General features: G+C 48.4%; 1 protein-coding gene across 2 annotated transcripts in view; it reads left to right on the top strand.

The window, feature by feature from the left end:
• The window catches only part of LOC102103937 (sodium- and chloride-dependent betaine transporter), a 36,938-nt gene extending 10,448 nt beyond the window's left edge, over nucleotides 1-26,490 (top strand). For both annotated transcript variants that reach the window (XM_014259334.2, XM_014259335.2), the window contains exons 3-15: nucleotides 857-991; nucleotides 2,886-3,026; nucleotides 4,410-4,497; nucleotides 6,009-6,141; nucleotides 8,915-9,049; nucleotides 10,497-10,600; nucleotides 12,022-12,146; nucleotides 12,418-12,530; nucleotides 13,246-13,383; nucleotides 14,594-14,696; nucleotides 20,189-20,289; nucleotides 21,329-21,499; nucleotides 21,954-26,490. In XM_014259334.2, the coding sequence (XP_014114809.2) occupies nucleotides 857-991; nucleotides 2,886-3,026; nucleotides 4,410-4,497; nucleotides 6,009-6,141; nucleotides 8,915-9,049; nucleotides 10,497-10,600; nucleotides 12,022-12,146; nucleotides 12,418-12,530; nucleotides 13,246-13,383; nucleotides 14,594-14,696; nucleotides 20,189-20,289; nucleotides 21,329-21,499; nucleotides 21,954-22,097 (1,631 nt within the window). In that variant the 3' untranslated portion in view covers nucleotides 22,098-26,490. The remainder of the gene's footprint in view (nucleotides 1-856; nucleotides 992-2,885; nucleotides 3,027-4,409; nucleotides 4,498-6,008; nucleotides 6,142-8,914; nucleotides 9,050-10,496; nucleotides 10,601-12,021; nucleotides 12,147-12,417; nucleotides 12,531-13,245; nucleotides 13,384-14,593; nucleotides 14,697-20,188; nucleotides 20,290-21,328; nucleotides 21,500-21,953) is intronic.
• The last annotated feature ends 270 nt before the right edge of the window (nucleotides 26,491-26,760 follow it).

The following is a 26,760-nucleotide window of genomic DNA, read 5'->3' as shown; positions in this document are numbered from 1 at the left end:
TTTGGTTTGGCAGCATAACTGAAAAGGCGTAAAAAAGTTCCAGACAGCTGAACAGAGCACTAAACCATTTTTTCTGAGCATTAAACTTTTTTGTTGTTATTTTTGTCTTTTCTTATGTTTACGTTGGTCATTGTTTCTGGGAAAAAGCCTTGCCCTTTCTCTCCTTCCTCTTCCATTTAGACAAGGGTTAATCTGAGGGCCATTCCAGGCTGATTTCTCTTCAGACATTTCTCTGCATTTTTGCAAAGAAATTGATTTTGAAGGTAGGAGTTAAACTTCTTTATTTTGAAAATGCTGGAAAGATACTCTTCCCCTATTTCCATTCTTCTAGTGCAATCTACTTTGCAAATTTGACGTGAAATATGTCTCAAGTAAATTTATATCCTGGCAAATTTATTACTTACGCAGAAATGTCACCAGCCTCGGGGTTTGTATCCTCTGGGCAAGTGGGAGTTCTGCTGTGACTCTCGTGAAAGGCAGAACAAATGTGGTTATGTGAAACAAGGACTCATTTTGTTCACCCCATTCCTGCTGAAAGCCAGAATGAGGTCAGGAGCATGAAGAACTTCTTCAGCACTATCTTTTTTTAGCTTCTTGCCTGGCTGCTCCTTACCTCTGGGTTTTGGCCCGTGCCAGATGCAGAAGTGCTGCAGTGGCACAGGACACACCACCCCTGTGGGTTTTTTCTGAGAAATGATGGTGGTGGAGACCTTGTTTCTTTAGCAGAGGTTGCACAGTTAGTTCAGAGAAATATTTATGTTTCTGTAGCTGGTTCCAGCTGTGGTATCTGGCAAGGGGTTTTAAGGACAAGGTTTTTGAAGAGGTTTCTGAGGCAGCATTTAACCTCTCTCTGCAGGAGCCTTCCTCATCCCCTACCTCATCTTCCTCTTCACCTGTGGGATCCCCCTGTTCTTCCTGGAGACGGCGCTGGGGCAGTACACGAGCCAGGGAGGGGTGACGGCCTGGAGGAAGATCTGCCCCCTCTTTGAAGGTCAGTCAAGTTACAGCATTTACTGGCAGCACTCTCTGACAATTAGTGACTCAGATCCTTTTTTTGAAATATTATTATTATTCTTTTTTTTCTTCCTCCTTTATTCTCTCTCCCCCAGCCTTGTTATTCCTCCTGCTGCCTGCTGTGTGTGCAGGGGCAGCTCCTGCCCCCTCTGGCCCTGGGGGAGGGTGGGTGCTGCTGCCCGGGGCTCTGCTGAACCACGGGCTCTGCTTCGGGGAGCTCAGAGCCTGGCACAGAGGAGAAGCAGGAGGGCCAGCAGGAGGAGGAGGAGGATGGAAGTGCCGGTGTACAAACACCTGTGTGTAGTCCAGGACAAACAGTGAGGGGAGACTGGGGAGAGCTGTCTGCTTTATCTCGCTTTCCCTGCCCACTCCTGTGTCCAGGGCTGCTGTGGCAGCGGCTGCAGGCTGGCATCCTGCAGCCTGGGGAATCAGACCCTGTGTGCACTGGCTCTGACAGACCAGGGATGGGATGGGGTTGGGGTTAAGCCACAGGGATAAGAACCACGACTTCTGGGGCCCTGGGGAAGCTTGTTTAATGGGATTAATATATTTATATTTATATTTATTTATATATATATATATATATATATATATGTATATATATATATATGTGTGTGTATATATATATATATATATATAAATATGTAAATATGTAAATATATAAATATATAAATATATAAAATTATATAAATATATATGAATTTATGAAATGTATGAAATATATATTAAATATATGAAAATACATGAATTATATAAATATAAAAATATATAAATATATAAATATATAAATTATATAAATATATTTGAATTTATGAAATATATAAAATATATATTAAATGTATGAAAATATATTTATATATTTATATATTTAATATATAAATATAAATATATTATATTTATATATAAATATAAAATTTTATATATTAAATATTTATATATTTATATATTTATATATTTATAGATATTTATATATAAATATATTTATAAATATATAAATATATAAGTATACATAAATATATAAATATATAAATATATAAATATATAAATATATAAATGTATAAATATATAAATATATAAACATATAAATATATAGATATATAAATATATAAATATATAAATATGAATATTAATATTCTATTCATATTAATATATGAATGTAATTTCCTCAATTCCCCTGTCCAGAGGAGAGCTTATCAATCATGTTTTTCAGATGGAGAAAGCTGTGCTCAGGCAGAGTGGAGCCTGGTTTGTTTGACTGAGCATGGGCACGCAGAGCTATTTGAAACTCCCTGAGGAGTCTGGGGCCTCCTGTGCTGGAGACCCCTGTGCTCTGGCACAGGCCTGGGGCTGGACAGCAGGGGCAGCTCAAAGGTCACTGAAAAGCAGTTTTAAATACATGAATTGGGCCATTCTGGTCTGAGGTGTCAGTGAGCAATGGGCACAAGCAGGACCCAAAGCTGAGCATGGTGGGTATCAGCTGTAAGAATGGGTTTTGCCTGGCTCTTCCCAGAAGTGAGAGTCCCAGCTGCATTTCTTTTCTTCAAAGCCCAGAGCTGTATTTTTCTGAAGAAGAGGCACTATGATGCTGTGCCATGGCAGCCATCAGAACTTTTTTTCAAATCAGTGTCAAGTTTTCTGGCTGTTTCACCACAGAACTGTCTAGAGTTACCCAACAATGTTTCCTGTCTGCCTGCACAGTCACAAAATCCTTCCTCTTTCCCTTAGGTAGATCCTGCACTGTTCTCTGGAGACTCATGCTGTTGGTGTTGCACCCCTGTTACCACAGCCTGAGCTGTGTCTTTGGGGTTAAGCCTCATGTGCTGGGAGCTGGTTTCCAGTCCCATCCCCACCTCCTTTGCTTTTCTTCACAGGAATTGGATATGCCTCCCAAGTCATTGTGGGATACCTGAACATCTACTACATCATCATCCTGTCCTGGGCACTCTTCTACCTGTTCAGCTCCTTCGCCTCAGTGCTACCATGGGCCAGCTGTGATAACTCCTGGAACTCAGGTACACAACTTCCCTTGGTCAGCTTCTAGCTTCTTTCCAATTCCCAGAAATTATTTGGGTTCTCTTGAAAATGTATTTATTTTGTTTGGATAAGGAGCTCTCATGAGCCACCCTGTGATGTCACCAAAAAACAGGCAAGCACTGGTGGGGTTTTCAAGCCAATCTAGAGCTCTCCTCATGGCAGGAGATTTTTATTAGCTCTGGTGCAAGAGTTTATCTTACAGTTCCCTTTCTCTGCCCCATTCCTGTGGAGTTACTGGGACAGGAGCTGCCTGAGCAGTCTCCTCTGTGCACTCAGATTTTGGATCAGTCAGGCCAAGCCTGAGCTGCAGGATTTTGTTCAGGTCTCCCAGTGGAGGAACCAGCAGCACAGAACTCTTAGGGCACGGTTTTCCTGGTTAATCACATCCATGCAGCCTCCACAGCACTGCATTCACCAGGGATCTCATCACTTTGTGCTCATCTTCACTTAGCTCTGCCCTGCAGAGAAACCTGGCTCTGGCCTCACCCAAGGCACTTGTGCTGAGCCTGGGAAGATGGGGTAGGTGTGAGGTAATCCTCATGAATGTCCTTATCAGGACTTTTTTACATCTTGAGCAGGTTGTTTTGCTTGGCAGCAGCTTGGTTCCCTCCCTTTTTCTTTTGCATTAGATGATTAATTTCTGCAATTAGTTAAATTTCTCTACCCTGTGGGCCTTTCACTGGAAGCTCCCTCTGCCCTTTCATCCCAGCAGAAGTACCCAGGCTTTTAAAGAGCTGATCCAATTCCTTCAGCTCCCCCAGAATGGGTTTGTTTGTAAGGAAAGCCACATATATTCTCTTAAAAGAGAGAAGCTTCCCAGCAACAGCTGGCTTTCCTTGCTTTTCCAGTGGATTGTCTTTTGCTGGCAAAATGCAAGATGAGGTGCACTGGATATGTGGCATCTCCTCTGTTTTTAGTTTTTTCGTGGTTTGTAGCAGGGTTGGGGATGGCAAAGGAGAACGTGAAGGCTTCTGTGGTGTGTGCATGTGTGGACAGAGGATGGTGTGTGATGTGGAAAGAGAATGGGATTTTCTATCCTGACTACTCACCGTTGCTGCCCCTTGATAATCCATGTTTTGCAGCCATCTGTTGTCAGTTTGGCAGGGAATTGTTCTCTCCTTCCCCTCTTCCCTTCCTGAAGCCCCTCTGGCGACTGCTGGATTGAGATTCATACCTGGGGAGAGCCAGAGTTTAATGAGATGTTTAGTGAGATGCAAAAGATAAATGAGATGCTGTAAAGCACAAAATGAAGGATCTGTGTGCTGCCAGAGACAGGGTTAGGGTCCAGAGGGGAAGGAACATCCCTCATGGAGGAGCCCTAGAGAATTTCTCACCTCATTGGCTTCCTTTTCTTTTGGTAGATCTCTGTATGGACATTCTGAATAGATCCAGCCTGGACAACAGGACCTTGCCAGTGAATGCCACCTCCTCAATGATTGAGTTTTGGGAGTATGTGATTGCTTTCCCTCTGCTCAGGCTCTCTGATCCGGAGGCTGCAGCTGCAGGAGGGGCTGGGGCTGGGGCTGTGACAGTGAGGTGCCAGAGCCGAGCACGGGGAGCACAGGGAGCTCTGAGGAGATGGGCACAGAGCCCAGGCAGCTGCTGCTGTGCTGCCCAGGGAGCTCATGTGCACCTCGAGGGTGTGTTCCCCTCCTGGCTCCTGCCTGGGCGAGCGTGGCCACCGAGAGAGGCAGCGAGAGCAGGCGAGGGCTTGCTGCTAGCAGGGCTGCGTGTGCTGGGTGTTACAGCTTGGCTGGCACCCGTCAGAGGTGTCCTGGGCAGTCCTCCACAGGGAAACACAGAGGGGAAAATTGCCTTTTACCTTGCTTTGAGCCAGTCCTGCTTGCTGTCTGAGGGAAGGGATCCATCAGGCTGCTCAGGAGCTTCCCTGGAGAGCGGAGATCTGAGATGTGTGAACCAGATGCCAGAGAAGAATCTGGGGAAGGTGGAGAATTTTGAGGAATTTGGGGCTGGAGGCACTAAAACACAGTCTGAGTGAGGGGTCTTGCAGCAGGCCAGACAATGTCCCAGACAGGGTCATCAGTGCAGCCTGGGGAGGTTGAAATGACCTCTGGTGCCACCCTCCCACCCCACATGCTACTGAGAAAAATCTTATAAAGAACAGGGGTGTCAAGGACTCAGCTTCAACACTTGGGCTTGGGGCTTTTCCCCATTTCTGTCTCCTGAGGTAGCTTTGAAAGGGTTGACTTTGTCTGTGGCAGCCACCACAGGGCCCACAGAAGATGGGCTGTGCCCATGGGTCCATAAAGAGCCTGCACACCGCTGGCCCCCTCTCCTGCCCCGCTCCTCGCACGTACGAGCAGCACATTCGGTGAGAGCTGAGACCCCTCTGAACAGCTGGCTGGCTTTTCTGCAGGGACAGCAGGGCACACTGAGGGAAGTGCTTTTGAGCAGAATGTGCAGAGGAGTTGTAAGCGTGGGCTTGGGCTTCTGAGAGCTGCATGAGCTGCAGTGCTGAGCTCTTGAGTGGCCTTCCCTCGTGGTGGTGAGTCTGCAAGGAAGGAGGCTGAGGGAAGGCATGGGAATCATAATTTATGCTTACATATGTATGTATGTTTGTAGCATGTGGGGAGGAAGAGTGGTGGCCATGGGCTGACAGTGGCTTTGGTGACCTGCTTTGGATTGAGCTGTCTCTGCTGGGGAGCTGCCAGGCTCAGGGAGCAATGGGGAGCAGGGGTTGGGTTTGTGGGGTCTGATGGGCACGGCACCGTGGGTTTGGAGAGTGGGAGGGCTGGGGTCAGCTACAGGACACGGCAGAGCAGAGATGAGTGCAGAGGAGAGCTTTAAGCAGAGCTGGGACGATTTGCATGGCTGGGAGCCCTGGCAGATGTGCCAGGACAGGCTGCTGAGTCTTTGGATGGGGCACTGTGGGACAGGTCTGTATGGGTGAGTGGGTCTGGGGTGTTAATGCTTCTCTCCCTGTCCCTGGACACCGGCAGGAGAAGAGTCCTGGGGCTCACGGATGGCATTGACAAACTGGGCACTGTGCGCTGGGAGCTGGCTCTGTGTCTCCTGCTGGCCTGGATCATCTGCTACTTCTGCATCTGGAAAGGGGTCAAGTCCACGGGCAAAGTAGGAATGGGGATTATCCTCCCAGCCCATAAGCCTCCTTGTACCCATCTTACATTTCTTCCCAGTCTCTTTTTCTTCTTCATGGAGCAGAGGCAGGAGGCACCAAAGTGAAACTCAGAACCTGTTGAGGCCATGCTGATACACACAGTTGTGTTTGAACCCTGAGGGGAAGAATAAATGAGCAGCTCCAGGGAGGGGAGAATGGGAAAAGAACTGGGAACCGAGTCTTGAGTCACATTTTAACTTGCAGATACCCACAGTGGCTGATGGATTCTCCCCAGGTGCCAGTGGGAATCATGCACTCACCAGTGTGTTGTCCTGCTGTGGCTTGAGGGTGTTTTCAACAAAATCCTCTGCAGTGGCAGACTTTCCATCCCTGGCAATGATTAAACACTTGAGCAAAACAGACAAGCTGCTGCCTGTAACCAGCTCAGAGCATAGATAATGAGTCTCTCCTGCTTCTTTATCCTGCAGAACACTTGGGGTGGGAGAAGTGTCCTAGTCCTCTCCTCTGTGCTCTTTCAGGTTTGGGGTCTGTTGGTCACTTTCTGCATTTTGCTGATGAGACTGGAGCCAATGCTTCCTCCTGAAGTTCATCCTGCAGAGCAGATGGACTGGTTCTCCTTTTGGAGTGCATGAGTGTTTGGTGCCTTGGGCTGGGTGTCAGGGACACTTCCATGGCCTTGACTTGCTCAGGACCTCTTTCTTTCCTGGATCATTTCCTGGAGATGGGTGGATCATTAATGATGGTGGATGGTTAATGATTAGTCTTGTGGGTGTCCCAAAGGGAGGGAACCAATTTCAGCAACAGATTTCTTCTTTCAAATCTCCGTCTCTACTCTTCACAGGTGTTCCCTTTCACAGCTGACTCCTGTGTTTCAGTGTTAATCCCATCTGCTCACTAAGAACTGCACTGAACACCCATTAACAGCTTCTTCCCTGACTAGATTTCCCCCAGTTTTTGCTGATGGCTGGTTCTTGCTGGTGCTGACTTGCTGTCCCATTTCTGAAGGGAGGAGAGCCAGACTCACCTTTATGGGGAGAGGGGATGGATGATCTGCACTTTAAACCTTGAGTTTCTGGTGCCCCCTAATGTGAATACTGCAGTGCCATCGTCACAAGAGGTTGTGTCAGGGGCTGTGTGATCTGCAGGGAAGAAGAGTTAAACCCCCTGAGGGTCTCTTTAGCTCTCAGCCTTCTCCACTGAGTTTCTCCTTTGCCTGGTACTTCCCCAGCGTGCAGAACTTACCTGCACAAGGAGGAAGCTAAAGTGGTTCAGTCAGGCTGATTTAGCTGACTTGGCTTGGCCAAACCAGACCAGAAAGTGAGAGAAAGCAGTGACTACATATAGAAAATGGAATGGTCTTCCTGAGACTACAGAAGATTTAAAAATCACAGTTTTTAGGGTACAGGGCTATTGGCTATTTACCAGCCAGGTGTTGTGGACGTGGTGCAACAGTAAGAGGGGTTTTCTGTCCCCAAATATGCTGCAGGTCGAACAGGCCAGTTGTCTTCTCTGCAGGCAGTAATTTTGGGTATTACAGGGGCACTGTCAAAAAATTCAGCTGCTTCCTTCTTTTTCTTTGCTAGCAATATACTAAGACAAGCATTAGGAAAGAGCCAAGGATTCTGAGTAGGTGCATAACTTTGTTCAACAGCCCCAGATTAAACAGGAGGGTGTGCTTGCCTGAGAGGCTGCTCTGATCACATAACCCTGCCAGATCCTTCTGTTTCTGCTTCGTGATTTAAGGAATCCAAATTTAAAGAAAGCACAGTGACCTCGGGACAATAATTTCAAATAACTCCATAAAGACTCTTTTCCTTTTAAAAGCCTTTTTCTTTTATTCATTTTGCCCAATGTTTCTCTTCCTTATGCATTCAGCTGCTGCGCATAAATGTTCCTTAGAAGTGATTTCTGAAGGTAGATTTTAATACTTGTGCCCATTCTCATTCAATCAGGGAACAGCAGAAGTACCATGTACTGTGACTTATTTGGCCAATTATCACTAAGCACAAAAAATTGTCATTTCAGGCCCATCACTGTGAATTCATGGAGTAAACAACCCTCCACATTACTTGGATTAATTTTAGTAATGAAAAAATATTAGGAAGTTGCAACTTGCTCACAAATATTTTGCAAATAGAAAAAAAGAATATGTTATATTAAAGAAATGGTTTAGAGATGATTAATTCTACTGTAGTATTTATTTATATCAGACACAAAAAGAAGTAAAAATAGGAATTACAAAAATAACAGTCTACGTTTTCTTTAAAGGCTTTGAGCTGCCCCCAGTTTTTACCTGTGAGCTCAGAGGCATTGAAGGGATGAGAGTGACACATCTGCAGCACTTGTGGAAATGAGACCCCTCAGAGGTGTCTCAAATTGGACAGCAAAAGTTGGTGTTTAATTTGGAAAGCTCTTGCTGTGCATAGGACCATTTTAACACCTCATTAAAACCCAGTGACAGGAAGAGATCTGGGTTTGCTCTGCAGCTCTAGAAAGATGAAGGGAACAGCTGGAGAGCAGGGAAAGTACACTGACTGGAAGGAGAAAACAAAGCAGAGCAACCAGTGGCAGAGTCTTGGATGAAGAGCAAAATGCAGATGAATTAAATCACCAGTGAGATGTAACCTTGATTACTTTCTTTCCCACCCCTCTTCTGTGTCAGCAGCAGGCTCAGGGAGGTTTGCTGGGCGGGGGCTGCAGGTGGGATGGGGAGAGGTGATGCCTGTCCCCCTCCCTGCTCTCTCCTCTGTTTCCCTGCCCCTGCAGGTCGTTTACTTCACTGCCACCTTCCCCTATGTGATGCTCCTTATCCTGCTGGTTCGAGGGGTGATGCTGCCAGGGGCTGCTGAGGGAATCATCTTCTACCTGAAGCCTGACATCTCCAGGCTGGCAGACCCACAGGTGAGGGGGGTGTCAGGCAAATGCTGGCCACAAGAATGTTCTCAGTGCCCTGGCCTTTGGATCTGAGCATCTGCCTGTCATCTGTGGAAAGATGTCAGGGAAACAGGGCCCTTAAAACTTCTGGGAGGGGTCTAGTCCCCCTACACAGCACATCCTGTTTGCTCGTGGTCTGCAGCATCTGGGTATACTAGGTCATTTCCACTCAAGGGCTCAGCAAAACCACAAGATATATAAAATATTTAGCATGTAACAGATAGCTTTTCTGGCTGTTAAATGCAGGTAATTAAGGGAGGGGTTATATAATCTATCACTTCTAATTTTTTTCTGTAAGATAACATAACTTTTTATTTTTGTAACATAACATAACATAACATAACATAACATAACATAACATAACATAACATGCACATAACATGGGCTGTGGCCAGCTGGGTTCCCTTCACTTGCCCTGGGGGCTGGTCCCACCTGCCTAGGGCAGGGGCTGGCCAAAGGGTCAATCCCTGCTACCAGTTGTTGGAGCTCGTGGAAACCCTCAGTGAGATCCTGCTGCTGAGTGGAGGCAGAAGGCAGGGCTTTGGTTCAGGTGTGTCCATGCCTGAGGGTTCCTGCCATGGTGACAAACCAGTGTGAGCTGAGGCAGCACTGCCTGTGCTGGGGTTCTTTGAAGGCCACCAAATTCCAGCTGCCTGGATGTTTGCAGCTGGGGGCTGCTTAGAGGAAAAAGAGATGAGTGGAGAACCTGGAGACCATCAGAAAGGTGGGCTGTTTCCCTGCCTGCCTGAAACTCCCAGCTCAGGGCTTTCCCTGGGACTGAGAGCAGAGCTGCAGCTCAGCCCACAGTTCAGCTCTCCACGGAGGACAGGGCTGGAGCAGTGGTGACAAACCACTCTCAGCTTTTCCCATGGAATGCCAGAGCAAAGGGGAGCCCGGGTGTGTGACACCCCACTGGCCTGCAGCCTCTCATCTCAGCAACTTGCTGCCCTCACTGTGGCCTCAGAGAGGTGGGAAGATAAATCTGGGAGCAGGGAAGGGAGTACACGGATTGTTGATCACACTCTCATTTGGGGTGACTCAGCAGTGGCTCTGCAAGGAGATTAATCATCTGGGCCATGCAGGGACCACAGACATCTCTAGTGAGAGCTTCAGCCGGAGCCAAGCTATCAGGGATGCCATCTCTACCCTGAATGCAAAGGTGTGGGATGGAGAAATGGTGTCACCTTGAGTGGGATGTGACAATATGGTCTCCTCTAGAGCCTTTTCCTAAAGGGCTTCCAGCTCTATAGCTCAGGTTCTCCAGACAGAGATCCCACATTCTCCATTCACTGTAGATCCCCTTTCTGTCTCACAGGGTTTGTTCTCCATGACTGGAGGAGTTCCTGTTGACAGGGCACAGCCATTTGTTTATTTTGTTGCCAGGTCTGGAGACCACTGACCTTCTCTGTTCCAGGTCTGGATGGATGCAGGCACTCAAATCCTCTTCTCTTATGCCATCTGCGAGGGGTGCCTGACAGCTCTGGGCAGCTACAACAAGTACACCAACAACTGTTACAGGTAGGAAGGGCCTGGGCTCCTCATTTCCTTCTGGAAATGTTCTCACACTGCACAGAGCTGCATCAGGGGCAGGCTCTGTCCCTGGGGGACCTTGGGTGGTGCTGCTGTGACCAAGGAGCTGCTCAGGGTGCAGAAGCTGCAGAGCACTCAGCACAGGCACCGAGAGTGGCTGAGGGAAGAGAGGAGTCCAGAAAATGGCTTTAATAGTGCTCTCCTGCATGAGTCAGTGTGGAAAGAAGAGTCTGGAGGAGGAATGAGAATGGAGAATGTCTCCAGCCACTGTGCAGACAGCACAGACTCTTTTGTCAGTCCGTGGGCAGGGTGACACAGCCAGCTCTGCCATCACTTGCTGGGCAGGGGAGGTGGCACAAAGGTGATGCTGGGCCCTTGTCTGCAGTGCTTTACTTCCATCAGACTAATGTACTGCCAGTGTCCTTGTGATCCTAGCAAGGAGATGAATCAAGTCTGTCTGGCCTTCTCCTTGCCCTTGGATTACAGATCTGTTTTATCCATGGCCTGACCTGGAGCTCATCAGGACCATTTCTGACACCCTCCACAGAGAAACAGGGACTTTGCTATTCTTTCACATATTGCTCCAGCACAGATGGTAAAATGTGCTTGGGAGACATCAATCATCCCTCCTTCTGCTCTCCAGCAGCTGCCATGGCTGCTGGTTGGGCACTTAATACTTTCTCCTGGCTCTCCCAAAATATTTCCGTCACCAGTGAAGTGGTGTGCTGACACCTTCCCCTCATTCCTTAGGAACCTTGTGCTGGCAGCTTAGTCCTGGGTGTCCCAAAAGTGTCCACAATGCCTGCCCAGAGCAGCTGATGCTGTGGGTCAGCTCTGGCAGCTGCCCAGGCAGGATCCAGCGGTTTCCAGCCCAGCCAGCTCAGAGTGGTGCCCAATTTTCACAAGGACCAAGTGCACAGAAGTTTCAGGACAAGTAGCATAGCTCATGCCAGCCCCCATCTGAGCACAGCTAATAAAGACAGTGTAGACACAGCCCTTGGCAGTGAGGATTTTTATTATCCCATTGCCCTTGTTTTACTAGACCTGCTGAACCTGTATGTCTTCATGCTTTTAGATACTCCTCTTTCTTGACTAGGTTTCTTTCTGCAACCTTTTTTCTTTTCTAATTTTCTGTTTTCTTCATTTTCTCTGTTGTTTTTCCTATTCTCTGGACTCCTGACATGTTTTTTATTGCTATGTGCTATGTGGTTGTGCCCCATTCCCCCACTGCTGTGCCATGTATAACCCTGTAACTCTGCTCTGAGCTTTTCACTTCTGAGGGGCTCAAGAACAGCGTTGCTGTTTCGTGCTAGTGCTGTCCTGCTAGGCAAGCTGAGCCCAGGCATGATCCAAAGTGGATCCATTCTGCAGCAGGAAACCCCCATTTCTGTCTGGTCTCCTTCCTGCAGGGACTGCATCCTGCTCTGCTCCCTGAACAGTGCCACCAGCTTTGTTGCTGGCTTTGCCATTTTCTCTGTGCTGGGCTTCATGGCTCGAGAGCAGGGCGTTCCTATTTCACAAGTGGCTGAATCAGGTGAGTTTTTCTGGGAGGCCTCAGAGCCAAGGGAAAACAAAGAGCCTGAAGGGGAGGGCACTCTTCAGAGGTGACACCCAAGGTGTTCTCTACATCCTCCATTGCTATGGGTGTCTGCAGAGAGGTCTGCAGGACCAGTACCCCTCAACACAGCTTTCAGCCGTGGCTGGGCAGCTGTGGCAATAGGAGCTTTGAAGAGGTGTGTGAGCCTGCTCTGTGCTGCAGGTGCTGCTGTGGGGGCACACACGCTCATCCTGTGCTCTGTTGGCAGGTCCTGGCCTGGCTTTCATAGCATATCCAACAGCAGTAACAATGATGCCCGTGTCTCAGCTCTGGTCCTGCCTCTTCTTCCTCATGCTGATCTTCCTGGGACTGGACAGCCAGGTACACAAAGCCCCCTCCTCATCCAACATGCAGGAGCTTGTCCCCAGCCGAGCATTCCCACGGGCATTGGGAGGGATAAGCTGGCTCTGTGCTTTGCTGTACCTTCAGCAGGTTTCTGTACGTTGTATGCAGCATTTTCACTCTCTGGGAGCCCAGAGCTGGGGCCAATGGCAGGCCAGAGCTTATGTGGGCTGGCATCTCTGCTGGCATCCTCTCCCTGTGTGTATGTGAGGATGTCCCAGCTACATGCCCCCAAAACTGTGCACCCTGCAGAGCGAGGCCCAGTGCAGGGCAGGGTGGTCTGGGACAGGGAATTGGGCCATTTTCTCCCAGCTGCATCCCACCAGAGCAATCCCTGTGTCCTCACTGGTGTGCCCTGTCTTGCATCCCAAATCCCTGTTATGGCAGCAGCAAAGCCTGCAGGGTGCAGCTCTGCTGCTGGCACGAGGGGAGCAGGGGGTGTCCTGCATGTCCAGCAGGAGGGTGTTCTGCTCAGGCTCAGCTCTCTCATACCTCAGCCCTTGTGAGGTATAATAATATATAATCAGGCCTTTTCCCTCTGTTTCTGCTGGCTTTTGGTGGGGGTGAGACAGATGAAAAGAAAAAATGAAAAAATAAGGATTTGGGTGGCAGGAGGACAGAAAGAACCGTGAGGGGAAGTGCGTGCTTGGGGAAGGAGAGACGCTGATTTCTCTGGCTTGTTTTTCTTCTGCAGTTTGTCTGTGTGGAAAGCCTGGTGACAGCTATTATTGACATGTTCCCAGGAGTGTTTCGGAAGAAGGGGCGCCGGGAGCTGCTGATCCTGGCCATTGCTGTCATGTGCTACCTGCTGGGCTTACTGCTGGTCACTGAGGTGAGGCAGGAGGAGCTGGGCTGTGCAGCACCAAACCCCCTGCTGCACAGCTCTGGGCAGGGACAGCCTGTCCTCAGTGCTGTTAATTGTGTCTCATTGCCAGAGCGTGAGCTGCTGTCTCTCACAGGCAGCGCTGCTCTGACCCCGTGGGGCACTGGGGCATCCCCGAGCCCTCCCCTGCTCCCACAGCCCAGAGAGGCTGCCTGACACTCAGCTTTGTGCAAATACCAGACCTGGCAGCTAAAACAAGCCCAGCTGTTTGAAAACAAGCTCCTCCAAGGGCAGTGATCATTTGCTGGCTGCTTTCCACACAGAGCAGAGCAGCAGGAGAGGAGCCTGGGGGTGATGGCTGTGCCAAAACCCTGCTGGAGCGGTGGGAAGCCTGTGATGCCGGCAGCAGCAGGAGCAGAGCTGTGCTGGTGTTTGCCCTGCATCTCTTCCTGCGTGGGGCTGGGCCCTGTGGGTACCACAAGCTTGGCTGGGGGTTTTGGCACTCCTGTGCTGCCTCCAGCAGCTCTGCAGTGACAGCTCACTCCTGTCAAACCCCTGAGGCACACATGGATCCTGGAGCCCAGCTAAGGACCTGCTGAGGGCAGCACCTATCGTAATCAAATTGAGTGGCATTGTGTCTAGAGCCCTTCAGCGTTATTTGAAAGAATCTCCTTGGCCTGGAGATTCTCCTTCTCTTGGAGAAGTCAAACCATCCACGGGCCTGCACAGGCAGCTGATGGCAGCTCTGCAGGGCTCAGCTTGGAGTCAGAAGCAGAAGGAAAGCCAGGTGCCTCTGCCCTTGCAGAGCTTGGAACTTGTGCAGAATGCAAGGTTGGATGAAGGTAAAACGAGGTGTCTGAATATCCTTGCTCAGGATCACGATTCTGTGGGTGCAAAGTTCTGCACTGCTACACGCTGTTTCAAAAATGCTTCTGGGAACTTCCTAATTGTTTTAAAACAACCCCAAAAAAAGCACCTCCTGCTCTTATGCACATAGGGGCCAGCCTAGCCCAGCAGCATCATAAAACAGGCGTGAAAAACTCTCCTACCACCAGGCTTGACTGTGTTTTTGGAACAGTGAGGGCAGCCCCAAGAGAAGGCTCTTCTCCCACCTGCTCCTGGTTCAGTGTTCCTGCTGTATTGTTCTGCTTGCCCTACTCATTTTTCCCTGACATGGAAAAGTCTTGTCATGGCTCTGTCTTCTCTACCTCTTCAACAGGGTGGCATGTACATCTTCCAGCTCTTTGACTACTATGCTGCCAGTGGCACATGCCTGCTCTTTGTGGCTGTTTTTGAAGTCATCTGTATAGGATGGGTGTATGGTAAGTGCAGGACAAAAATCTGGATGATTCTTTATCAAGGCAGGAATGGGGAGTTGAGAAATGAGAGTGGATAGAAAAGACCCTCAGGGGGCAATGAAGTGCTGTAATTATGTTCTTTCTTGTCTCGTTTTCACTGTGTTTTCTTGCAACATTTCTTAATTGCTCCACATTTAGACTGGGAATGTTTGTTCCGTCTCTGTGGGTGCCTCATACTGAACTACCTTGCTGTTCTTCCATCTGCCCTTTGAATCAGAAAATCAGCTACAGAGGAGTGACTGCTGTTCTTTGGTGTCTGTCCCTGTCTGCTTACACTGTGCATTTAGCCTAGTCCTGCCACTTAATTTAACACGAAATTCTGGGATGCAAACTTGCTTTGTGTTACTTCTGCAATGATTCCTGCTTCCTGTTTACCCAGGCTAGGATGGCACTCAGAAAAGAAATAGGAGGGACTGCTTTGGCTCTCACTGAAGTCTGTAACTAAACTACCCAGGAGCAGGGTAAAACTGAGCTTCATGAGCTATCAGGAGGAAACCACCTGCATGTTATTCTGTGCAGTTAGAAGAGTCTCCTCTGTGATCCTACGGGAGATCTCCTCCTGACCACAAAGGCTTTGGTTCTTCCCTCTGGAGGTTATGTTAAGGCTGATGGTTTTTGGGCAAAGCATCTTGTGTGTGATGCAGAGCAGCTGCTCCCTCTCTTTGCTTCATGGATACTCCATGGAGCCTCTCACGTGTAAGGATTGTGCCCAGCTGTAGCAGATGCCAGCTTAGACCAGACCTCACCATCCCACACTCACACATCTGCTGGTCCCAGCTACTGCAAGCAGCACTGCCATCATAACCTCAGGGAAAGATTGCAAACACAGCACCATGTTGGGTCTCAGTGTCAGGAGTGGATGCTCATAAAGGAATACAATATGAGAAAAATCAGGGGTGATACTTTCTGTCAATGTTCTTCCAGCTTTTCACAAATTATAACAGAACCATAGAACTGTTTGGAAGAAACCTTTAAAGATCATCTAGTCCACCTTCTTGGCTACTTTCCACTTGACCAGGTTGCTCAAAGCCCTGTCTAACCTGGCCCTGAACATTTGCAGTGGTAGTGTATTCACAGCCTCTCTGGGCAACCACTTCCATTGTCTCACGGTCTCCAGAGTCAAAAATTCCTTCCTTGTATCCACTCAAAACCTCTCTTTCAATTGACAACTGCCAGCCTTTGTCATGTCACTACAAGCCCCCTTTATATATTCAAAGGCTGCAACAAAGTCTCCCTGGAGCTTTTTTTTCACCAGGCTGGACAGCCCAAACTCTCTCATTCTGTCCTCAAAGGACCCGTGCTCCAGTCCTCTCTCGGTTTTCATGCTCCTTCTCTGGGCCTGCAGCTCCATGTCTTCCTTGTTCTGGGGGTCCAGAACCAGATGAAATACTCAGCTTGTTGCCCAGGAATTTCCAGTCCCAGAAGTGAAATCTATTTATTTCTCTTCTGTTATATTTTTCCAGTTGACTTGGCAAAGCATTTGTCATCCACAAAACGCTGCAGCAAGGAGTTCCATGGTTTTCTCAGGGTGAGGAGTCAATCTCTTTTCCTTGTTCTGAATCTGCCACCTGCCAGCTCCATCTGGTGCCACCTTTGCCTTGTTGGGGCAGTCATTCCCTGTGTGCTCCTTTTGGTGTTTACACTTTTATAGGGGTTGCACTGGCTGCAGTGCAGTTGCTGATGAAAGCCTTACCAGTTTCTCCAAACACTTTGTGTATAGCAGGAGCCAACTGCTAGTTTGGATAAACTCCTCTCTTGCTGAAAGGATAACCAGTCCAGCTGCTTGGTCTTGGGCTCCAGGGAATGCAAGAGAAGCAGATCCTTAAGAGAGATTTATTTTAGAAAGATGTCCTTCAAGGGAAGCTCACCTGACAGCTTGCAGTAACTGACCCTGGCCAGATTTTAATTTTGAGTCACCTTCTGCCCAGTTCTTTTGGGGTTTAAAGGGATGTGGAGATCCCCATCCGTCTGTGACTGGATGGGGATCACCATTTGAAGTTAATTCGCTAAACTGAATTATGTTTTCATGTTTAATGCCATTTTTACAGTCACACAGGCAATCACAGGCAATGAGTAACAGGAGAGGTGATGCTGCCCCAGCAGCCTCCAAGGGAGATGGAGTAGCTGGGGATAGAGAAAAGGCCTTTTTTCTCACCACCATGGGTTCATTTGTGCCACTCCACACAGTGTGATTTTACCCTCCTGATGTCCTGCTTTGCATCCATTGGGATGATTCTGGTCCAAAACATAACCAGAGGGCCGAGGTGAGGCATTACCGTGGGGGGAAAAAGTGACTAGTGCTGATTAAAGGGTTTTTTTCCCCAGCCTTGGAATTGGCAGGGCTGAGCCTCTTGCTTACACTGTGAAGAATTACACCAGCTCTCCCAACACAAATAAGTGTTCTGAGTTTCCCCTCTCCCAGCACATTCACCAGCCACCCACCACTTGGCAGCTTCCCCCTGCTGCCAGGCACTGCTCTCCCAAGGAGCCGAGGCTTTCCTCCTGCTGCTCCCTGCCTGTGGAAGGCACAGCATCGCTGGTCGTGTTCCCTGGAGGAGGTGCTGGGGGGCTCTGGTGTCCCCTGCCTCTTCTCCACTCCCCCCTCACTGTGGGACAGGCAGCCCTTCTGTAAGCAGGGCTGTGGGCACTGGCATTCCCTCCATGGTGCCACCCAAATGTGCTGCAGAGGGCATTTCCCAGGCAGGCACAGCATCCACATCATGATCAGCTGCTCCAGGAGAAAGCAAGGAACTGTCAAACTCACTGTTTTTTGAACATGGTAAAAGTCAAATCAAATCTTTGTCCCTTTTAATTTGGGTCTCATTTGCTGTTTTTATAAGCTGTGCAAAATGAGAAGGGCTGTGTAAGAACAAGAGATAAGGATGTGAGCAAACCTGCAGTTAGGTTCATGTGAAGTCTATTCCTGTGAGTTTACATGGCTAAATGATTTGCCAGAGGAGCACACAGCCACGTTGAAGGCATATGGGGTTGATCAGCACGAGGGAAGTGGTGCCAGCATTCATGGTTAACTGTCCAGTGACTGCATCCCATTCTTCCTTGTCCTGGAATATTGGAGATAAAAGCAAACATCTTTGTTCATTCCAACAAAAATATCTTTGGGGAAGTTTTTTACAGTTTTCTCTGCAGGAGCTTTATCTAATCCTTCTGATGTGCTGGGAAGGAAGGGCACATTGCTCCAGAGTGTCCTCCAGCTTTTAATTTGCTCAAAAAAACAGTGTTGAGTGGTTGAACTGATGACTTCTTAAGCTTGATTACTTTTTCATCTGCCTGTGAGATGTAGAATATATAAAAGCTCCTGTTGATATACCCTCTGAGGATGATCATGTCAGTCCCCATCACATCCCAGTATCATCACATCACCCACTCCTGCCACAGTGGCCATGGAAATTCAGGACCTGGCAGTTGCCCTGGACAAGGACATCATAATTAACAAAATAAGTGGTGGGGGATTTTTCTTGTTGGAGGATGGATGCATGTGTGTTCTTCTTTTTGTCTGGCATTTTTGTATTTCTTTAATTGTTATGTCTCTGACTAGATCCTACACCTAGTCAAATTGGCAGGGAAACTGCATCTGCCATGAAGTCGTATCATGAATTAGTTTATCTGTCATATATCTGCCATGACAGTGGGTTTCTGTGGAAGGCACTGTGCTGTGCTCATATTCTAAACTCCAATCCACATGATCTGTATCTCTCTTTTCTTTTTTTCACCCTGTGGAAGAGTTTGGCTTTCTGGCAAAATTAATTTCATATACCATCTCCTTTCATCCCCAATATATTTTCAGAAGCACTATCTGGAGCCTCATGGTATTTACAGCTTGGAAGTTCTGTGGTGTAGGCTGGGCTCCCCCACAAGGCTGCACGTCCCTTGATACACCACAGCTTGTTGTCTTTGCTTGAGGCCACTTGTTAACTTGCCAACTCTGCACCAAGAGGTGTTCAAAGAACCATCCTCCCCCTTACCCCCTCCCCACAAATACTTCAAAAAGCTGGGTTTAAAAGAGATTTTCTGCAAGCATTAGTCATGGGGTATAGAAAATAATGCGAAGAATTACAGAAAAAAAAGAGCATACAGAATGTGCTTTTGTAGAATTACTATATTTAAGGGAAACATAATATGAGAGATTTTAATTCTGAGACATAAAACCCACAAACCAAAATACAATTCACCAAACCCCAAGCACTCACAAGTGTGGCCAGTTCTTCAGGCACACATTTTGCCTAGTCCAGCATATAAAGAAGCAAAGTCTTATCACGTCAGGAAATGGAACTGTGGCCTGACCATGAGTTCACAGGTGGATGAACATCCCCAAAAGCAGAATCCTTCTTTAACAGCTAAGCACCAAGATAAAGCTTTAACAAGACAAATATGGTATTATTTCATCCCAGAGGTGCTTAAGTGGTAGCTCTTTTTCTGGACGGACTAGCTCAATTTTTTTGTCTAATATTGTTGTCTTATTTTGCCTGAGGCAGTCTGGTATCTCTGGATAGTTTTGGTTGGAAAGGTGCTAGGGCACCTTATAATGACTTTTTGATTTTTCTTCATTTTACATCTCCTTCTGGCCAACATTAGGCTCCTGATACTTGAAGACACCCCAGAGTTTATTGCAAGGTCTGCTGAAATCCATCTGCATTTTGTTGTCTCCTCCCTGCCATTGCATGAGTTTGCTCTTCGTGCTTTGTGTTGTGAAGAGTCAATGGTTGGAGTCTGGCTGGTGGCAGGACTTTTAGGTGCCTTCCTGAAGTAAATCCCATTCCAGGGCACCACGAGGTTTAGGGGGGTCCCACACACTGTGAACAAAACAACCCAGTAAGTGAAACTAATGAGAAGGGAAGGAGGAGATCAGAGCCCACCAGACACTCTCACTGGACGGTACAGCAGCACCTGCAGATGGAAGCTTTGGTTTTCAGAAGAGTTTCAATTGCCAGGTTTTCTGAGTTTATGATAAAATATTCTGTGGAAGACAGGCTCTTGAGATGTCAGGGGTCCTGCCAAACTCAGAGGTGATTCTTGACATGACTTCCCTGGCATACCAATGTTTATTTACAAAGAGAAGCTTTTGTTAGGTGTTCCCCACTCACACAATCCCTTATGCTTCACCTGCAAGAGCTTTCCCTGGCTGCTCTGTCAAGCAGGCACCTCTCTCTTCCCTGGGCATGGCTGCATCCTCTCACTCTCAGCTGCTGAGGGACTGTGCTTCTCTTCAGTGTCAATCTTTCTGACACTTATGGATGAACTCCAACCCCTCCATCTCTATCTAGCCACTGATTTTCAGTGCCAGAAAGCCCCATCACCTGCTGCTCTGTTGTCAGGATAGCCACGTTTTCAGCAGGAGCAAACACCAAGGATAGAGATAGTTTGGGATCTGATGTGAATAGGGGTTGAAGGAAACAAAACCAATCTGACCTGTGACTTTGTGCTGGTTGGTGGCCAAGGTGCCGACCGCTTCTACGACAACATTGAGGACATGATTGGTTTCCGGCCGTGGCCCTTGATCAAGATTTGCTGGCTGGTGTTCACCCCAGGGCTGTGCTTGGTAAGTGCAATTATGACGTCGTGACATGTCACTCTGGGTCTCCAAATTCTCAGTAGAAAAGGCTGATTTATCTCCAAGGTGCTGCTGTAAAGTTTTCAAACTGCTGTGGAGAAGTAGAAGCTTGTCCATAGCTGAGGTAGCTATTTATTTCCTTTTAAAAGCCTTATGTTTTGCCTGGAAAATTAACTGAACCTTATTTTATTAATTGAAAATCCGATTGCTTATTGGAAGGCAAAAGGAAATATGTCCCCAAAGCCTGGAAAGGTTTGGTCAAATCACCTATGAGTGGAAGAACAGTGCAAATTACCCTGTTCTGAAATACTTGCTTCGAGTCTCTGCTCCTGGGACTGCCCGTGGTTCAGAAATACCTTTCTGTAGCCATTTGTTTTCTGTGTTATTAAGTCTCTTCCAAAACTTCTGTGGCTGTGTTTAAATAAAATGCCCCCAAATTCTGGCAAGTTCTTGCCTGTTTTGAATTTATGTCCAGTCTTGCTCCACTGATTTTTACATGTTTTCTCAGCCAAATTCTGTTCTTGTGTCTGATGCTGAGAGTTGTTTTCTTTGACCCCAGTGGAACGCAGATGAGATCTATAGCTACAACTTACAAAAGATTCCCAGTCCTTTGTCCCCAGGCTTCAGCAGGACTTGAAGATCTGGGAAATTTTCAAACCAGTCCAAATTGTCTGAGAGCTTTGTGGCTAGAGAGCCCCAGGAGGGCTAAAGCTGTGCCTGTGCAGTTCTTCTGGAGTGTTTCTGCCAGGCAGAACAACAATTCTTGTCTTTGATTTGAATAAATTGCTGTTTCAGTGTTGCTGGACCCTCGAAGCTGCTGCCAGCTTTGCTTATGTTGAGCTCTTCAGAAGCCTGGAGGCTTTGCACGGCACAGATGTCCTGGCTCTGAGAGCTCCCTGTGCAGGCTGCACACACCAGGCTCTGGTCTTTCACACCCTGGGGACAGCCAGGTCCCTGCTGCCACCCCTGGCAGTCCCTGCTTGCCTGCCCCTCTGCTCTCATTCTGTTTGTGTTTTCTGCTCCCCAGGGCGTTTTCCTCTTTTCCCTGATCAAGTACACACCCTTGAAATACAACAATTCCTACGAGTACCCACCCTGGGGCTACATGCTGGGCTGGCTGATGGCACTCTCCTCCATGGTCTGCATTCCTCTCTATGCCATCTTCATCCTCCTGAAAACCAAAGGACCCCTGAAACAGGTACTGGGATTGTGGGCACTGGGCCAGATGGTTCAGGATGGGCCCCAGGGAGGAGCTACACTGAACGTTTAAAAGTCTTCACAGCTCCCACCAAAATCAATGGAGAGCCACTCGGCAGAGGAAAGGAAAGGGTTTGATGATGTTTTTCCCATTGCCACAGAAAGTGTCTGTGGTGTAAATTGCTGGCATCCGAGCAGCAGCAGCAGCTCGGTGAGAATGCTGCAGAACAGAGAATCGCTCACAGCCAGATGTGAGCTCAGAGGAGCAATAATGGTCACCGAGAGCAGCAGCAGCGAGCCTGCTCTCCTCACCCTTCGGCAGAGGGGCAGAGGAGGCTGGGGTGGCTCTCCAGATGCCTTTGCCCCCAGCAATGGCTGTGGGTCACTGTTGGCCGTCAGTTTGCTCGTCAGCCTAATTAACAGTTCCTCTAATTAGCTGTTCTTCCTGTCCGCAGCGGCTGATGCAGCTGCTGTCCCCGGCGCAGGACCTGCCGCAGCCCGGGAGGAAGCGCATGGGGCCGGCTGGTGTGACACCCGAGGGATGGTCCCCGCCAGTCCAGGAGGTGCTCAGCATCACAGAGAGAGAAACACACTTCTAAGGCACCTGGGATGTTTCCTCCGTAACCCAGACTGGTTGGCTCTCTGCTTCCCAAAGCGGTTTCTTTTCCCTTCTCTCGCTCACAGCTGGCACAATTCCTCTCCTTGCAGCCAGCTGTTTGCACCCCCTGGCAGCAGAGTTTCTCTGTTTCTCTTACACCCTGGGGACAGCTCCTCCTCCAGCACGCCTTTGTCAGAAGTGCCCTTCATTACTGACACCGCCCGGGAAGAGAAAAACAACATTGTAGCAAAAAAAAGAAAAAAAAAATGAAAAAAAAAAGAAAAAAGGGGGGGAAAGTGCATTCCTGTCGGGAGGAGGAAAAGAAACCACGGTGGTGAGGGTGGTGAGAGAGAGCAGAGATTAAAGGTGTGAAGGAACCGAGTCAGGGATGCAAAACCATGAAACGATGGGGCGTCAGCTCAGGAAATAAGTAAGCTGGTTCAGCAGTACATGAGAAGCTGGAGGGTGAGACAGGAAAGTGCATTTCTAGGCCACCTCTGTACAGGGGAGAGAGCCAGGAACATATCACAGGCAGTGACAAACGGAGGCTGCAGTGCCAGCAGCCACAGCTTCAGCTGTCACTGGGTGCTCGATGCAATGGGAGCTGCTGCTGATGGATCTCAGGGCACGCTCAGCCTGGAAAAGGGGTGAGGAATGACCACCCCTTGCTCTTGGGGACTTGCTCTTGGTCAAACTGCACAGCCCAGTGAAAACCTATCCAAGAGTGAAACCAATGAATATTTGACAATTCTGTCAGAAAATTCGCGGGGTGCAAGAAAAGTCCCGGAGCAGTTGGTAAGAAAAGGAAAAAGAGCTGCAGCACAGCTGGGAAAATGAGACCCTGAGGATTGCATGCCCACAAATTTAACTGCACTGCTGGGGCGTTCTGTAGAGGGATTATTGAAGGAGTTGATGGGCCTGATCCTGTGCTGCAGAGTGGCTTTGGGAAGAGGGTGGGAGAGCGATTGCACTGCCTTGGCTTTGTGCAGATGACTGCTCAGGGGATAAGGAAAACATAATCGAGGGCAATAATCATCAGCTCAGGCAAGATAAAGCAAAGTTAATAGGTAGTATGGCTTCATTGGAAGCAGATCGTGTCGAATTAAAGTTTGGTTGTTGCCAGGGTAGTCAAAAATGTGAGGCAATGGGTGGGAGGAAATGTGCTCTGATGCTGGGTTTGGTGCAGGGCCAGATGAGTGTGTCCTGCGGAGGCTGGGGCTGTAAAGCTCTCTGCCAAACCCTGCTTCAATGCCTGTCCAAAATCCACAGCTAAACCCAGCAGGAGAGCCAGCGGCAGGAGCCTGGCTGCGACCGAGGGTCCACGCGCTGCTGCAGTTCTGGCACATCCAGCCACGCCAGAGAATGGCCATCCAAATGAATCACAGATGCCACAGGCTCCTTTCCCTTGGTCCTTGTTCCAAGTAATTGCTTTTCCCTGTGCTGTGCGGAGATAAAGGACGGGCGCCCACAGCGAGCGCGGAACTGGGGCCCGGTCTGAGCTCGGCACCTGCTGCCATCGCTATGGGAACCTTATCTGCTGCAGCTTCCTCCAACTGCACAGCTAGCACAGGGCGAGCCTCCCCCGCTTCATTTCCTTCCCTTTAAAAACTACAAACTACAAACTGCCACTGAAATGAGCGCTGAAAGTCAAGTACCAGGATTTGTACCTCCCTGGGAAATTATGGTTTGAGATGTTTTCCTGTGGAAGGTGGAGAAAGCTGGCAGACCTGGTTCACATTCCCTGCAAAGAACTGCAGCACCACATAGGACACCATTTATTGTGTTTGTATTTTGTAAAGAGCTGAATGTCATACTGCAAATAGCTGTGGGAAGAGCTGAGCACCCAGAGGCTCGCAGTCAGGGCTCGTGGTAAGCAGTTTGGTGATTTCTCCTCTCCCTCCCACCAGTGTTGCTCATCATTTGGTGGGGGAAGAATCTCCCCAGTCTTGATTCTTGCACAGTCCTTGGTAGGACGTTTAGCCCCTTTGCTCCTGCTGCCACGCCTTTAAGATGTGAGCTAGTGTCGTGCTGCCAGACAAGTAACGGAGATGTGCTCACTTCTTTTTCTGAGGCAGCTGAGTAACACTGAAAAAATCCTAGACAGAAAGAGGTAACTTTTCAGTTTGGAACACAAATGTGGTGCTGTTCCTCTTGCTCATGTATATTCTGATAATGGCATCCCACCTCTGCCAGGAAGCAACTTATTTTAATAAAGCTAGAGGAGGTATTGCTGTGCCCATTGAAAACAATCATACAGTTATCGGGACCAGGAAATTAATCCAGTCTCTTTGGATGGAATTGACAAAGTTTCAGGAGTTTTAAGTCAGAGCTCAGTGACCCAGTGTCATTTAATTCCCTTTCCTTTAAAAACGAAACCAGCCAGCTGGGGGAAGAGGGGGGAATGCCAGCAGTGGCTGACTTTTGCTATGTGACCCCAGCACAATCAGAGACTGAGCAGTGCTTTGTTAAATTTCTACAAATGTCTCAGGCACTCTGCATGCACGTGACAGATCTGACAGGTCTCCACCAACTCTGGAACTGGGCACCTCTGGAGACCTCTGAGTCTGATGGGAAAGAGCTCCTGTCCTGCACACCACCAGGAATACACTGCTGAAGGGTTGGTGTGCACAGGAGGGAGAGATTCGGGGTTTTTTCCCTGTAATTGTTACTAACATGCCGAGACATGATGCATTTGAGGCTGAAGTCCAAGAGAAGATACGAGGTTTTCATACTGTGCTGCTCCTCCCAGCTGGAATTAAAACACTGTACAGAAGAAAGGACACCTGTAAACACCTAACTACCACTTCTGGGTTTCCAGTTTGTTTGTTCTGCTTTGGTTTTTTTGGTTTGTTGTTTTGGGGTTTTTTTTGCTTTCATAAAAAGGCCATTTTTCACCTCTCTCCAGAAGGAAAAGACAGGAAAAAAGTTTGTTAAAAAAGAAATCAAGCCAAAAGATCTTGTGTTATCCTTCTCCATCCTGTTATTCCTGTCCCCCCGCCACTTCAGCCTTCCCTCCCTTCTTCCTTTGACAGTGACAAATGGCAAAAAAAGAAGGAAATGGTCGTTGAAAACTTGTACCGGACAAAATTTGAAGAAAGAAAGATAAACCAATCAAATATCACCAGGATATCTTCAGCTTTTGTGACTCTGACCCTCAACATAGTTTTTTGGGAGAAGGAGAATTGCAGTGCGAATTCCTCTTGGCTCTCAAATGTTCTTCTGTCCCAGGGGCTCACAGCAGCACTGGGGGAAAGGACAGTGAGTGCTGTGGCTTCCAGGGAGCTGGAGGTGCAGCCACGGCCTCCTTCAGCCCTCACCTCATCCTTTGGGCTGGACAGAACCCATGGCCAGCATTGCCCTCATCTCATCCTTTGGGCTGGACAGAACCCATGGCCAGCATTGCCCTCATCTCATCCTTTGGGCTGGACAGAACCCATGGCCAGCATTGCCCTCCTGCAGGGACAACCACCAAGGGCTGCAGCCACAGCTCCAGCCTGAGCAAAGCCCTCGGTTTCCCCTGTGCAGCTATTGCAGCTTGCAGAGGGTGGGAAGATGAAGAAGGGCAGCAGGGACTGAGCTGGAGGAAATGAAATCTCTCAGAAGAACAGGGGATTCTCAGATCTCAGGCTGTGTTTAAGCTGTGTGAGTTACGGGTACTCTGCAGTGTGGTTTGTGCTGGAGCCTGGGGACTTCCCTGAGATTTTGCTTCCCTGGTGTGTGACAAGAGGGCTTTGCTCAGGAGCTTTCCCCACCTTGAGGAGAGGTGGGCCCTGCACAGGTAGAAATAAGGCCAGGGGACTCAGCTGCACAGCAGCGAGGGCTGGGAAGGAGAGCAGCAGCCACGAGGGCACACAGAACACAGCAGGTCTTCCTGCAGTCCTTTGCTTTACCAGGTGGTGTGTGCTTACATATGGTAACCTCTGACTAATTAGCTAAATTGTGTTTGAATGGGTTAAGAGGGGACTAATGCTCATCAAAGGAGAAGATAAAATAGTAACTTATTTCAAAAATTAAAGATTAAAATTTAAGACTCAAGAGGCTGAGATGTGCATATGCTGCTATCCAGTTCCCTGTGCAGGGCTGCAGGAATGAGCTCGAGGTTTTAAAGTGAAAGACTTTACTCCTGAACCTGCCAAGGGAAGAGAAGAGATGTGCCTAACAGTGCATGGATGGACAGAGCAGAGGCTGATCTGCTTTGTTTTGTGTTTTAAACCCACAATGAGCCCTGCCCCCTCAGCTGTTTGTGGAGCATGATCCTGGCTCTGGTTTCCATCCCTGACCCACAGCTGCAAAGGAGGACGTGTATTTTCAGAGCTGTCTGTTCTGGTTTGTCAAGCCTGAGCTTGGAAAGCTATGAGGAAAGGAAAGGGATTCCCAGGGAGAAATGCTTCCAATGTCTGTGCAAAGCCAGTTGTGGGCAATTCCATCCTGTCTTGGTTTTGGTGACATGCCAAGACCATCCTCTTAAAAATGGCTTTTTGGGTTTTTTTCTCCTGTTTTGTTTGGGTGTTTTTACAGGCTGTAGAATAGTTTCCTGCCCAGCCTAGGTTACAGCCAGGATGGGAGCTCTGGACTCGGATGGCTCCTTTGGACCAGGAGCGTGCTTACACTCCATCATTATTTGCCAATGACCACTAAACTTTTCCAAAACATGCTTTATGGAG

The sequence above is a fragment of the Pseudopodoces humilis genome, chromosome 5, assembly GCF_049639895.1.
Source record: "Pseudopodoces humilis isolate 2021_Gansu_Grassland_sample_001 chromosome 5, ASM4963989v1, whole genome shotgun sequence".
Classification (NCBI taxonomy): domain Eukaryota; kingdom Metazoa; phylum Chordata; class Aves; order Passeriformes; family Paridae; genus Pseudopodoces; species Pseudopodoces humilis.
This window is presented reverse-complemented; position numbering and strand designations above follow the sequence as displayed.